The 15,112-nt window shown below is 36.7% G+C and overlaps 1 protein-coding gene across 1 annotated transcript; it reads right to left on the bottom strand.

Moving 5' to 3' along the window:
• Positions 1-295: 295 nt before the first annotated feature.
• Positions 296-15,112, bottom strand: LOC145991718 (uncharacterized). The gene is made up of 3 exons (XM_083127775.1): positions 15,010-15,112; positions 2,277-2,496; positions 296-383 (listed from the first exon to the last, which is right to left on the bottom strand). The coding sequence occupies exons 1-3, from the start codon at positions 15,110-15,112 to the stop codon at positions 296-298; spliced, it is 411 nt and encodes a 136-aa protein (XP_082983901.1).

The following is a 15,112-nucleotide window of genomic DNA, read 5'->3' as shown; positions in this document are numbered from 1 at the left end:
GGTTATATTTAGGTGGCAAGGTCGAGGCATCATCCTTTAGACTTCTCGGGGTGGGGAGGATCACCCCTGTCACCTTCAATCTTAGGTTCTTCTCTCAAATCTGAAAATGGGCCTCGCCTATGGCGCAGTGGTAGCGTCATTGCCTTGTAATCAAGGGGTCCCGGGTTCGATACCCGGTGGAGGCACAAGTGGTTCGGATCCCACTTTAAACTGTAGGTCCAGTCCCGATTAGCGTTACTGTGCATAAAGTGGACTTAAAACAGCAACTCAAACCAAACCAATCAAATCTGAAAATCTAAGAGTCGGGGAGGGGAGGATCACCCCTGTCACCTTCAATCTTAGGTTCTTTTCTAAAATCTGAAAATCTAAGAGGGGCCATTGATCTGAAAAGACATGTAAAGTTCAGACTGATTTCATTCAAATGCAATACCAGGTACCTATCTGCTATGATAATTACAGATCAAAATATCTAATGTTAAAGCTGTTGGTGTAGCGTGGCGACTTGCCCCATATTTAACACCTCGGCCCTCTCCAACCATGCACTATATTTGAAAGTCTTCATTGGAAAACTTTAGCCTAGAAATACTCTAAAATTACTTAATCTCTGAATAGCAGTCTGGGATTCAGTAAAAGGTGAAAGAATTGTTTTTGTACACTATTGTAGAAGCAGAAATGTTTTATATGTTGAAATATGAAAAATATAGTGCTTACAAAATAAAATATACCATATTGCTCAATCTCATCGACTGCCTTCGCGATCAGCCAAATATGGTAGAAAAGTGAAAAAATAAACTAAATCTATCATTCAATTATTTCCTTTTAACTTTTTCATTCATGTAATTCTTCCTTACTATGCGACGTTTTTGTTAACATTATACTAAGATTTATAAAATGATGAATTGGTAAATCAGAACACGACCACGAGCAACATTCTTTGCAATACATCGATCAGAAAGATGGATTTTGCATGTAAAAGTTTAAAAGTAGCATGTTTTCAGTTATGTTACTAATCAATAAAAGAATGTCTCAATACCATCATGCCTCACTGCATGCGAAGATCGAGTACCAGGCAGGGATGAAAACTTGCGGTAATTATTCTAAGACCTAAAATTTCAGTTTTCATGTATTAAGTGCTGTTTAATGCAACTGTAAGTAATAAAATATTCCATAATAGAGGTGTCTGGGCTTCCTGTTATCTCTTATGAGTCTTCTCCACTGAGGATATTCATATATTCAATAAACGCAAAAAACTAAGCTACATAATAATAATAATAATTAATATATATATATATATATATATATATAAGGGACGAGATGCAAAATCTGGTTGACGGATTTGAAAACCTGCTCCCTGTCCCTGAAACATGCAATTACAATTCTTTCCCCAAAAGCAGGCTGGTTTAATAACAATACAGGATAATATTAATAATAATAATAATAACAAGAACAATTTCATTGAGCCTATCTTCAGTCTTCACTGAAAATTAACTTACTGAATGACACAGCAACATTAGCATGTCAATTTCCTTTATCTGACTTACCTCCTTTACAATTACAGATATTAATTAATTCTCAAACTATTTTCATCATTGCACTTAATCGACTTGCACCTGTTCCAAATTACATACGTAACACGTTGTTTTCGAGAAAAAATGTTATATTCATAAAAAACAATTTAAAACTTACTATCATGGTAATAAAATCACCTTTCGGAAAATAAAGTATACAGACTCAAGCATTCTTCGTAATTTCCTTGCTGCATTTCAGTTATGCCAATCTTGCCAATCAGTTCTGTTTTCCCTGATTTATTTACAAATTTCATTTTGTTGATTCCAAGGGATGGAAAACACATGTAAGCTTTTCACTTGTCCTGACCCACAAAACGATTTAGAGCAAAAAACTGAACAGTAGACATTACTTTTTCGCTTGTTCCCGATGCTTTGAACAGCTTCAACACAGCGAAGTATTCTACATGGAGTGGTACCTGAAAATCTCACCAGATGACATATCGGATAATTTTAATCGCGAATAGCAAACACCATATATTTTTGAGCCAAAATTTTGGACAAAAAGTACACATTATAGATGTGCAAATATGGAACATGCATTATTTACGTTTCACATGCTGAACAGCAAAAATTCAGTAACTTTTAATTTGCAGGAATAGTCAAGAATCTACAACACTATGAAACTGAAGCAATAAATTTATATGTTCAGTAACCCTATCTTCTCCGTAGGTGGAACTTTGGATTAAAGACAGTTTAAAGTTTTCTCACCCAAGATAAGCATTCATGCTATTGATTGTCTGTGGCAGTGACAGTCCCGAGGCCATCTCACGGATGTTAGACTGAAACAAGCTCTCTCTTATTGGCATGAGGTCATCTCCGGAGACTGCAGCTATTCGAAGATTAACACCTGCTTTCTTGGAAGCCTCAGAAAGAGCTTGAACACATGAGTCCACATTGATGCCACCAGCATTGCTAACAACACGGATACCTGTAAATGAAAAAACATGCATAAATATATGTTGGTTGGTTTGTTGTTTTAAGTCCACTTTATGCACAGTAAGGCTAATCGGGACTGGACCTACAGTTTAAAGTGGGATCCGAACCACTGGTGCCTCCACCGGGTATGGACCCCTTGATTACAAGGCAAAGACGACATAAATATGGGTCGATATTAAATTTTGGCCAATACCAATAAGTACCAATATAAAATTTACCAATAACTGATATTCTACTAATACGACATAAAATTGAAAATGGTCCTTGAAGAACCTCAATGATTCATTGACCTCCTTACTAAATGTGTGTTTCCAAGTGAATGCAATGCAAAAGAAGTTGCATATTTAGACAGTTACTTTCTTAAAAAGTAGGGCATGGAGATTATCCATAAAAATTATAACAAAATGACAGAATTTTGCACTAAATTATAAGATATTTATAGTTGTATGGGATCAGTAAAATAATTGGTAATTTTACCAATAAACTGATAGAGTACTGATTAATGTCCCTAATATGGTATATATACCATATAATAATATCCCTAATATGGTATATATACAACATACACACAAATTTAGTACAAGAATTGAAGCACAACAGCACCAACAAAAATTGTCCTAATTACAAACTGTTATGTACCCAATAGGCCTAATACTTGTAAATTGTTGCTAAGTTGAAACAGAGATGGCAACACTAGGCAAAAGTAAATTAGAAAGATGAACAATAATAAAATACAATGTAAGAAAAAAAAGAAAAGATATAAAGACGACAAATTAATAAATATATATATATAATGGCAAAATTAGCAAAGTGCTCATATGCAAATATATGTGAAATATAAAGAAGTGGAAAAACTCATATAAATTTGCGTTTGTGAACAGATTTCTAAACTTATTTACGATCCCCTTTGTGGAAATTTTGACACACAAGTGGCAGCACGTTCCAGTCATGAACCAACTAACTAAACTAACTAACTCCCTAGCCTTCTTAAACCCGAAGGTTCATGGCTGCAGCAACACAGGCCTTCCATCTTTCCCTATCTTGAGCAAGTTCTATATACTCTTTTCCATCCCTACCGATTTCCCTTAGGTCCATCTCAACGTTGTCCCTCCATCTTCGTCTTGGCCTTCCTACAGGTCTCTTACCATTAGGTTTCCCAACAAGAATCCTGTAAACTCCTCTTTCCTCTCCCATTCGTGCCACATGGCCTGCCCACCTAAGTCTTCTTGATTTAATTATTCTAATAATATCTGGACATGAATACAAATTATGTAACCTTCTCCACTCACCTGTCTCCTCATCCCATTTAGGTCCAAAGATTTTCCTAAGGATCTTATTTTCAAATACTCTCAATTTATGTTCCTCTTTCAATGTAAGGGACCAAGTTTCACATCCATATAATACTACAGGCAAAATTACTGTTTTGTATATTTTAACTTTTAGTTTCTTAGATATTAAACGAGATGACAAAAGTTGATGAAGAGAGAAGTAACATGCATTTCCTGAATTAAGCCTACTTTTTATTTCCTCTTTAATATAATTTTCATTGGTTAATATTACTCCTAAGTATTTGAATTTGGAAATTGGTTCAAACAAGTTGTTATCAATAATTAGATTTTGATTATTACCTAACACTTGGTTTCGGCCTGTAAGCATATATTTAGTCTTATCTTTGTTAACTTCCAAACCTATCTCTTTAGCAGTTTTGAAAAATATTTTAGCATTATTCTTAATTGTATTCACATCATCCCCCAGTAAGTCTACATCATCTGCATATGCTAACAATTGAGTCACACCATTTAATTTTAGTCCTTCTTTAGTTTCTTTTACCTTCCAAACAGCATATTCTAAGGCAAAATTAAAGAGCAATGGAGATAATGCATCTCCTTCTTTTAACCCATCATGAATTGTAAATTTGTCAGACATATTAATACCCACACGAATTTTACTTTCTGTTTCACTGGTGCATATTTTTATCATACTAACAAGGTTCTTAGGTATTCCAAACTCTACTAATATATTATATAATTTATCTCTTTTGACCGAATCATATGCTTTTTTGAAATCAATGAATAGCTGATCGACATTTTGATTATATTCCCACTTTTTTTCAAGTGTCTGTCTGATGTGAAAAATTTGATCTGTAGTTGATCTGTTACGTTTAAATTCACATTGATAATCACCTATAATTTCATTAGCATATGGGGCAGGCCCGTAGCTAGAATTGATCTCTAGGGGGGGCTCACGGTTTATCAGGGGGGGCTCACGGTTTATCAGGTGACTTTTTAAAAAAACGTTTCACATTAAATAAAGGTAAGCTATTTTGTGTGTGTTAAGGGGGTCATTAAGTTAATATAAAACATTAAAGAAATAGAAATATAATACAAATAATACCCTCTTTTTCAATATCTTCTAAAACACGGTCATCTCTCGAAGTGTTAATTGAATGCTACTGACCTCATTCCTTACTAAACACTTCATACACTTTTGATTACACAAACATTTGTATCCCATATGAAAAATGCATGTTACTTCTCTCTTCATAAACTTTTGTCTTCTCGTTTAATATCTAAGAAACTAAAAGTTAAAATATACAAAACAGTAATTTTGCCTGTAGTATTATATGGATGTGAAACTTGGTCCCTTACATTGAAAGAGGAACATAAATTGAGAGTATTTGAAAATAAGATCCTTAGGAAAATCTTTGGACCTAAATGGGATGAGGAGACAGGTGAGTGGAGAAGGTTACATAATTTGTATTCATGTCCAGATATTATTAGAATAATTAAATCAAGAAGACTTAGGTGGGCAGGCCATGTGGCACGAATGGGAGAGGAAAGAGGAGTTTACAGGATTCTTGTTGGGAAACCTAATGGTAAGAGACCTGTAGGAAGGCCAAGACGAAGATGGAGGGACAACGTTGAGATGGACCTAAGGGAAATCAGTAGGGATGGAAAAGAGTATATAGATCTTGCTCAAGATAGGGAAAGATGGAAGGCCTGTGTTACTACAGCCATGAACCTTCGGGTTTAAAGGGCCTCCCCCATGGCACAGTGGTAGCGTCATTGCCTTGTAATCAAGGGGTCCCGGGTTCGATACCCGGTGGAGGCACAACTGGTTCGGATTCCACTTTAAACTGTAGGTCCAGTCCCGATTAGCCTTACTGCGCATAAAGTGGACTTAAAACACCAAATCAAACCAAACCAAACCTTCGGGTTTAAGAAGGCTATAGAGTTAGTTAGTTAGTTAGTTAGTTAGTTAGCATATGAAAAATGCACAATATTCAATAATAGTGACTACAGTACATACCTCTGCCTTAAAAAAGTTGGAGTCGGCGATTCTTCATGTTGTTGAACCTGTGAAGCAGTCTCGACTATGTTCGATGCTCGTTTCTTCTCAAATGCCAGAAAAACAAGATTTGCCAGGCGCTTGCTGCACATTGACAGTCTCTGAGGGCTATTGATGCGGGTTAACACAGAGAAAGTGGATTCACACAACGCTGTACTGCATGCAAAAGTTCTTATGCCAGCAAGTAGAGCATAAGTGTCTTCATAGGCCATTCTAGTTTTGTACAGTTCTTCAAAAGTATCAGGGGAATCCAGTTTTTTTAGATATGCATTGGCAACAGTTAGTTCCTCTTTTGACGTAATGGTGATTCCAAAGGATGATAAATATTCAATGTTGCTAAATTGAAGGGACTCAGCCGATGATATAGCCTTAAATAAGTCGTCGTTATTGGTAAAACGTCTATTTATTTCTGTTAGCACAAGTTCTAAACATTCATAGAATATTTGTGTGAGAGATGTGAGCTTTTCCTCTCCTAGGACGTCAGTGATAACGAAGTCTTGCAACTGTGTATTTCGTTTTCTCTTTCTCGTGGGGTGCTCAACAATCTCGTCCTGAATTCCATCCTCTTCTAGCAGTACATTACTTTCTTGCAGAATGCCTTCGTACACATCTTCCTGACGCATGCTCCTTAATGTTTCTGTGGCAGCTTCAATCATCTTTCTACCAGCATCCAAATAAACATTACGTGCTTGAAGCATTTTATCAACTGGGCTTAATATTTCAAGGATCTTTATCATGAACACTAAGCAAAACCGAAACTGAGGTTTGCTAATGACTACAAGCAAACCAACACTTGCTGCTACGTCATCCCCGTTAAAATTTCCATTTTTCACCAACTGCAAAACATGAATTATATCTCTGTAGTTTTCAAATATTGTTCTCGTCACTTTTAAATGTCCTGACCAACGTTGTTCTAAAAGTCGCGAAAGACTTCTCCCCTCGTATAAAATGGCAACTTTTCCCTTTTTTAGAAAATTGTGCAACATGGAACTCTGTTCGAAAAAGTGTTTAATTGGAGAAATTTCATCCACGCATTTAACAATTACCAGATGTAACCGATGGTTAAAACAATGAATGTAAGGAATTAGACGCCCAAGCCGTTGCTGGATTAAAGTTTGCACACACCCTTTCTTCCCACTCATAACTGAAGCTCCGTCAAAACACTGGCTGAGCAATTTCGCACTATCCAAACCATATTTCTGAAAAATATTTAGTGTTAGATCTGCAAAAGACTCTGCATCAAAAGCTGACAAGTGTTTCTATGCACAGAATTGATTCCATGACTGTCCCATTCTTTACATAGTGGATTCCTATGGCTACGTTTTCTCTGTTGTTTTTATCTCGTGTACCATCTTCAAGCAAAGTATACAAAGGAACATCTGCACTATTAATGTCACTAACAATGTTTTCACGTACGATGTCAGCCATTATTTCAATAATGTCATTTTGAATTTCAGGGGACAAGTAAGATGCGTTTTTACGCACCTGCTTAAAACAGTCTGCCAGTTTCTCATCTTTTCGAAGCGTGAACTCGAAAAGATTTCGAAACAGGCTTTGTTCCTCATGTTCTTCTAAGTGGTGCGTTCCCCTAAGAGGCAATTCGTTTATTGCAAGGAACTGAATAACTTCAGCAATGCTCTTGATATAATATTGATTCTTTTCAAGAACATTCTGATTGACTAGTGTAGAAATAGATTTTCCCATCAACGAACGGTTTTGCTTTTCTGCCCACCTTGACATTGCTTCTATGTGTGTAAGTGTCGCATCATGTTTCACTAGCCCTGCTTTGGTTTTATCGAGAGCTGCCTTCCAGTTCTTAAAACCTTTAGATGTAAAGGCCACTTCTTTGCATCCGAAAGGCCGATATTGTCTACAAGCATAGCAGAATGCTGCATCTAAAAATTGTGAATACTCTAACCATTTGAACCTTTTAAACCAGTCATTTTGAAAACACCGTCCATCAGCATTTCGGGGGTAATGTTTGAGTTTTAGCTGTTTAATTTCCTCACCTGGTTTGGAAATGTCCTTAACTTCCGTAGGCAAGAAATCCTCTTCTTGATCGGAGGCAGCCATAGATGGGGAAAGAGTAGGTACGGTGGTCGCCGAGGTAAAACATTCAGATGTTTTTTTACGAATTATAAATTTATCCATGGTGCTGGGGAATCGTTAAAATATCACAATACTACACACCAAGGACGAAACATGGTTATATTATTTGTCACTAAAACCATGCTAAAACCACTCACTATCACACAAATCAGTTTTACGAAGATACGAAACACAATAACACCCGTGCAAACGCGAAACCTTCTTTACACGAATGAAGAACTCAACAAAGTGTCTTTGTCAATGTTTTTCCTCGACCGGGCAATAAAACTTCCCTTCGCAAAACTTGGGAGCCGATGACCTTTGATGCAGATGGGAAGGACCTGCTACAAGGGAAAGCCGAAAGAGGGGGAGCGAAGGTGCATAGATCCCCTGTGGAAGAACTTTAGAGAACCTTCTAAATACTTCCCGTTACTTAAACTTCAGTTTGTAAACAAGATGAACAAATGTGATAGCTGCTCTTCATGTACTGTGAATTTATCCTTCTATCAAGTTATGAGCTAATAATATCCACACTCTACATTTTCACTTGTCACGGCAAACAAATTATGCAATAGTTTTACCTAATACCAGGGGGCTGACGACAACGCCAGGGGGGGCTGACGACAATGCCAGGGGGGCTCAGCCCCCCCTGGCCCCTGCCTAGCTACGGGCCTGATATGGGGTTAGTCTTGTTAAAAGAATGTTAGATAATATTTTATATGTTGTTGAGAGTAGAGAAATTCCACGGTAATTATTGCAGTTCATTTTATCACCTTTTTTAAACACAGGAACAATTATGGATTCTTTCCACTGTTGAGGGATTTCTTCTTTATTCCATATTAAACAAATTAATTTATGAATTTGACATATTAATGAATTTCCACCATATTTAATTAACTCAGCTGGTATTAAATCAATGCCAGGTGCTTTGTTATTCTTTAGCCTTTTAATAGCATCTTTAACTTCAGTCAAGTTAGGTTCTGGAACTAAAGGTTCTGCTGTGTGGACTTCATTTACTTCTGATTTATCTCCTACATGAACATTTAAAAGGTCATTAAAGTAGTTCTTCCATCTATTTAGAATATCGCTTGGGTCAGCTAGAAAATCACCATCTTTATCTTTTATCAAGTTTATTTTAGGTTGCCACCCCTTTCTAAACTCATTTACACCTTTATATAAATCTCTGATATTTTTATTTTTGCTGTTTGTTTCAATTTCGTTAATTTTGCTTTTCAAGTAACTCTTTTTTTTACTTCTAAACGTGTGGTTAACTTCTCGCTTTATTCTATTATAATTGTTTAGATTTATATCATCAGAGTTATTTAACCACCTAAGTCTAGCCTGATTTCTTATTTCTATTAGATGATGACATTCATTATCAAACCATGGCTTACTTTTTCTGGTTTATGGTATCCTATACATTCTTTAGCTGCTGATTCTATTGCATTACGTATGTGCTCCCAATTCTTATTTACCTCTGTTTCATTTATATTTTCATCATCATTTAAATCCTGCAAAACATCAAATCTATTTGACAGTTTAATTTGGTAATCTTTCTTAATTCTTTCATCAGTAAACTTTCCTGTATCAAATTTTAGAACTTTTAGATTTTGTTGCTTATGATTTATCACTGAGAGTCTTTCTCTTAATTTAGCAATTACTAAATAATGGTCACTGGCACAGTCAGCACCTCTATGTGTACGAACGTCAATTATACTAGTATGCCTTCTCTTATCAATGAGAATATGATCTATCTGATTATGAGTTTTACCATCTGGAGAAGACCAGGTATATTTATGGATATCTTTATGTTTAAAAGTGGTACTTTTCACAATTAAATTCTTTGAGGTTGCAAAAGTAATCAATCTTATACCATTATCATTACTTAATTCATGAAGACTTTCTTTACCAATCGTGGGTTTAAATGTCTCTTCTTTGCCAATCTGTGCATTACAGTCACCTAACAGAATTTTCATATCATACTGAGAAAATTTATCAAAGACCTGTTCTAACTCTGTATAAAAATCACCTTTAGTATTATCATCTTTATCTTCCGTTGGTGCATGTATGTTTATTAAAATAATTTTACACCACCTACCCTGTAAAACTGCATATGATATCCTATCATTAATAAATTCTACTGTTTTAAGAGCCGAGGTAATTCTATTATTTATGAAAAAGCCTGTTCCAAAATTATGATTTTCAGTACCACCATAGAAAAAAGTATAATTTTTAGTTTTACAATTCCCTTCTCCTGGCCACCTAACTTCCTGGACAGCTACTACATCTAATTTATACTTAACTATCTCATTAACTGTACACTGAAATGCCCCAGGCCGGTAAAAGCTCAGAACATTCCAGGTTCCTAATTTAATATCCTTATTCCTAACGTAGATCTTATCCTTAGTCCAGGGACCTCCCAAAGTAGTCCCCACCCGGAGATCCGAACGGGGGACTATTTTACCTCCGGAATATTTTACCTTGGGAACATCCATGGCCTTATATTGCTGTTTCTTGACATTTTTTTTTTTTTACAGTGCAGAGTTGTCAGCTCTACGCCTAACCCCCAATATGAATGGAGGAACTACTACACAAGACAAACACAAACACATTAGACAGCACAATTACTACACAAGATAAACACAAACACATTAGACAGCACAACTACTACACAAGAAACACACAAACACATCACAACTATAACACAATATAAACACAAACACACCACAACTACTACACAATATAAACATAAACAAACTACACACCACAACTACTACACAAGACAAACACAAATATACTAGACAGCACAACTACTACACAAACATACTAGACAGCACAACTACAACCTCCATTTCCATTAACGCATATTTATCCTCATTATATTCTAGAATGTTCTGCAGATAAACGATTCATAGATATTGTCAGTAGTTCGACTCCTCTTATTCAAGAACATTCCCTCTCGCGTCTTCCAGAGATTAGAAATTACAACGAATCGCCCTACGTGTGGAGCTACCTTTGTTGTGCAGCTTCCAAATACTGACAAGTCTCTACATAGTGCTCAAGTTCACTGCGACAACACTGAAAGCTCAAGTAAAGTTTACGTGCAATATTATCAACAACAGGGTAATTCTCCATCTTGCTTTCATAAGAATTTCTCTCCTTAAATTATCGTCACATTATTCAAGAAGATAAAAACCTAATTTTACGTAGCGTAATCTGAAATATTACCTGAGGGGACTCGAGCCACCTGATCCCCATCTTGGATACGCGCTAGTAACAATAACAGGGTTATAGAACATTCTCAGTCATATTATTGACGAAGCCGAAAGCCTAATTTTATCTAATGTAAACTGAAAAATTTCCTGGAGAGAGGGGAGGGGGTCAAGCCCCCTATACCCCACTTTGGATGCATGCTATTATCAATAACAGGGTTACAGAACATTCTCCGTCTTGCCTTGATAATTATTTCTCTCAGTCACATTATCTTATTTCACACAACAAGAATCCAAATCCTCATTTTATCTAGTTTAAACCGAAAACTTTTACTTAGATATGTGCTTGTCCTACTGTATTTCTTGCGTTGTTCGGGCACAAAGCAACAGCACAATTACGGTATTTTCCTGAAATGTTATTGTTGTTGAAAAAAATCTCCACTATCACACAAGAGCTACAGAAAAAGAAAACACAAGGCACTTTCACACAAATGCAGATCCTATAACAAGCGTAAAGGTCTGTGACAGCGTCAGTTCTGTCCCGTGAGTGACGTCAGGGTTGGGAACGCCCACGACCCTCTTTTTTCAGTTTCGGGAGGGAAGACTGCGCTACTTTCTCAACTATATTATATACTTACTTTGTACTGAAGGACGAAAATCACTTAAAATTCTGACTGAATTTCCCTACATCCTGAGAAATTTCCATTCATCTGGCAACACTGATCTGTGGTAGCTGGCAAAGAGACATACAGCAAAACTTCGTTAATCCGGACTAATAAGGGGAATAAGTTGACCGGTATAACGAAAGTCCGGATTAACTGAAATAACCTAAAAGAACAGTAGAAAGTGCTTCAAAACTCTGTTTATAGCAACAAAACACATTTATTATGGTGTATCTAAAAGGCATAGACCTAAATACACTATACAGTACAGTACAAAGTCTGCGGCAAACAGAATTTCATCAGTGGTTGACTGCCTGTCTTGTTGACTTCTAGCCACATTTAAAACCTTGCATTCTGCTTTTTTTTTACTTTGCCTTTTGCCTGTCCGGATTAAGCGAATTCCGGCTTATCGGGGTCTGGATTAACGACGATTTACTGTATATACTGAAGGGGGAAAATCAATCTAGTTGGTTTATTGTCGGGCCTCGTATATATCGCATTACCATGGTTCAATCACGAGAATTGAACCCGAAATTTAATAGTGTTGATAAACAGATTAGGAGCAGGACACTCATATACCACAAACATCATTTACGGGAAATCATCATGGCTAATAAGATAGGTTGAATATAAGGACGGGGAAAACCCTGGTTCCCGTCACATTATGCCTGCATGACCCAGGTTATTGCGCGGAATGAAATCGTGTGTATGTTTGACTTTAGACAGGTATCTTAATAAGAAGGAAAAGTCATTAAATTGATCGTCATTGCCTTGTAATCAAGGGGTCCCGGGTTCGATTCCCAGTGGAGGCACAAGTGGTTCGGATTCCACTTTAAACTGTTGCTCCAGTCCCGATTAGCCTTACTGTGCATAAAGTGGACTTAAAACAGCAACTCAATCATTAAATTGATCACAACTCACAGTTACGGGATAGATCAAAGGTCACATACAGAGTTGTATTCGCTCGCAGATTTTTGGCTCTTCGAGGAGAACTGCATGTGTGTGTGTGTGTTTGAATTTTGAATATTTGCTTGTAAGTACACTTTATAGAATAGAATGGTCTTTATTTAAGCAGGCGTGTTTCGGCCTCGTGGGCCGTTCTTACAACCAACCCTTGTCAAAGATACAATAAATGAATAAATACACATTGATCATGATAATACAATAAAGATAATATAAAGATTATACAATAATAAAATGATATATTCAATTGATAAGTATAAAAGATAAGTAATAAGTATTCAGTAGTTCATTGTGTATGTGCGGGGGGGTTAGGTATGCATTGTGTGATGTGTAAGTGCAGGTGTAATTGTTTTCATATGAAGGTTAATGTAGTTGTTGGGACAATAGTAAGTTCTTTAGATTTCCTTAAAACTTCGATGGCAAATAATGTTAGTCAATGGTACAGGCAGTTTGTTCCATTCCCTTATCCCTGTAACAATGAAGGACTTGTTATAGGTGGCGGTTTTATGTTTGGGGATTTTTAGATTGTGTTTCTTGCGGATATTATGTTCGACCAAAGTTCTACGAGAGCAGATCTTATCGAATACATATCTTGGGGGGCCACTCTTAAGCATTTTGTACAGATAGGATAATCAGGACTGGACCTACAGTTTGTAACATGCTCGTTAAGGGAAATATAAAAATGTAAGGATCTGGTACTATCGTGTATTGGGCTGTCCTTTGCTTTTGATCACGTGACGTTCTCTGCTCGGGGAGAGAAGGCTTCGGCTGTTGAGGAGCTCTTCCTTCCTGAGCAGCATATGCGCCGACTCCATGGGGCTTGGGGGAAAGTTAGATGTCAAAACCTAGAGGCTGAAGATTAGCTGTATCTAGAAGTAACATCAATAGTTTTGGACTTGCTTGTAAAAGTTCAGAAAGGTCACGAATAGATCTCCATATAGACTAACCCTTCAAAGTCAAGTGAAAGAAGGAAGTCCAGATCCTGAACCAGAAAAAAGTTCAGATCCTGATACATAAGGAATTCCTCAACGGTTGATGAAGGGAATAAAGTTATAAATTATCGATTGTGGAAGAGGGATACCTATCAAGAAAAAAATTGTTAAAGTGAATTTGATGAAGTAATAAGAACTTTGAAATAGATGAAATGAAAGTAATTATGTGAAAGTTCGATTACCTTTATATAAATATATTATCATGTGTTCTAAATTATATACTCTCCTTTGTAAACAAGGAAGAAACAATATAATCTATTAACTGTCTCGCTTTCTTTCTAACAAGAACCCTACCCTGTAGAATTAGCTGTGAAAGAATACCCAAATGACTCAGCATAACTAACTTGTAAAGTGAATAAAATTCACGCAGAAATTCATTGCTAATGGCATTAATGGCCATAATACTAATTTATTTCAAGCACAAATGGGCAAATGTGAACTTTAGAAATCATAATTCCTCCACACACTTTTATCATTTTCATAAAAAATTACTACAGGGTGGTGCATATTGTATCTACCAATATCATTCGACAACCCTGTCTGAACACAGGTGCGTATGTGCAGAAGTTTCCCATGCTTAGGCAGATGCAAGTCTGGCAACCGGTCTGCCATGGAAGGTTCGCAGATTCAGACACAAATTGTGGCAGTGGAGAAGTTCATCTGACGCAGACGCGACATACACTGCTACCTACAATGATCCAATGAGGGTCGCCATCAACCCATGCCAGAGCATCACAACATGATACGATGGATCAGACAATAGAAAGCAAATGGCAGCATGCAGAAACAGAAGCCTCTAGGTTGGAGGAGGCATATTATCTGGCATCCTGGTGCTTCTCAGTGCAGTGTCTACTGTGTTTCCGATGAATGCCTCCACTGCCACAATTTTTGTCTGAATGGGTCAATGTTCCATGGCAGACCGATTGCCAGACTTGCATCTGCCTAAGCATGGGAAACTTCTGTACATCTGCACCTGCATTTTGACAGGGTTGCCAACTTATATTGGTAGATTCAATGTGCGCCACCCTGTATGTATGAAGTAGTAAAAAAGCTGCAGTACAAGTGCAATGATCCCAATCACTAGGCCCTTCTAAGCATACAACAGTTTTATGGATTCATTAAATCAGAACACAGCTTTTGAAGGTATTTTCAGTTATTATCCTCTCCCATCATCATTTCACCCTACCTACTTAAATAACTACCAATATATTATATTTGAATGAAATTCCATAAAAAGTACATTGTCTTTTTATCTCGGACAAGCATGGCCCTACAAATTCAACCATGTCAGGAACATATCCGAAAGTTGGAACTCTGTTGTTTGCAGCAGCTAACAAGGACAT

Source organism: Lepisma saccharinum, chromosome 8, assembly GCF_977018435.1.
Source record: "Lepisma saccharinum chromosome 8, izLepSacc3.1, whole genome shotgun sequence".
NCBI lineage: Eukaryota > Metazoa > Arthropoda > Insecta > Zygentoma > Lepismatidae > Lepisma > Lepisma saccharinum.
The sequence above is the reverse complement of the archived record's forward strand: the minus strand, read 5'-3'. Positions and strand labels throughout refer to the sequence as shown.

Excerpts from the sequence above, each read along its gene's own strand:
- LOC145991718 (XM_083127775.1), bottom strand. The coding sequence starts at position 15,112 with ATGTCCTTGTTAGCTGCTGCAAACAACAGAGTTCCAACTTTCGGATAT. Across the intron at positions 2,497-15,009 it reads GTCCGAGATAAAAAGACAAT|GTATCCGTGTTGTTAGCAAT; the intron begins GTACTTTTTATG and ends TTTCATTTACAG. Across the intron at positions 384-2,276 it reads AGCATGAATGCTTATCTTGG|ATCAATGGCCCCTCTTAGAT; the intron begins GTGAGAAAACTT and ends ATGTCTTTTCAG.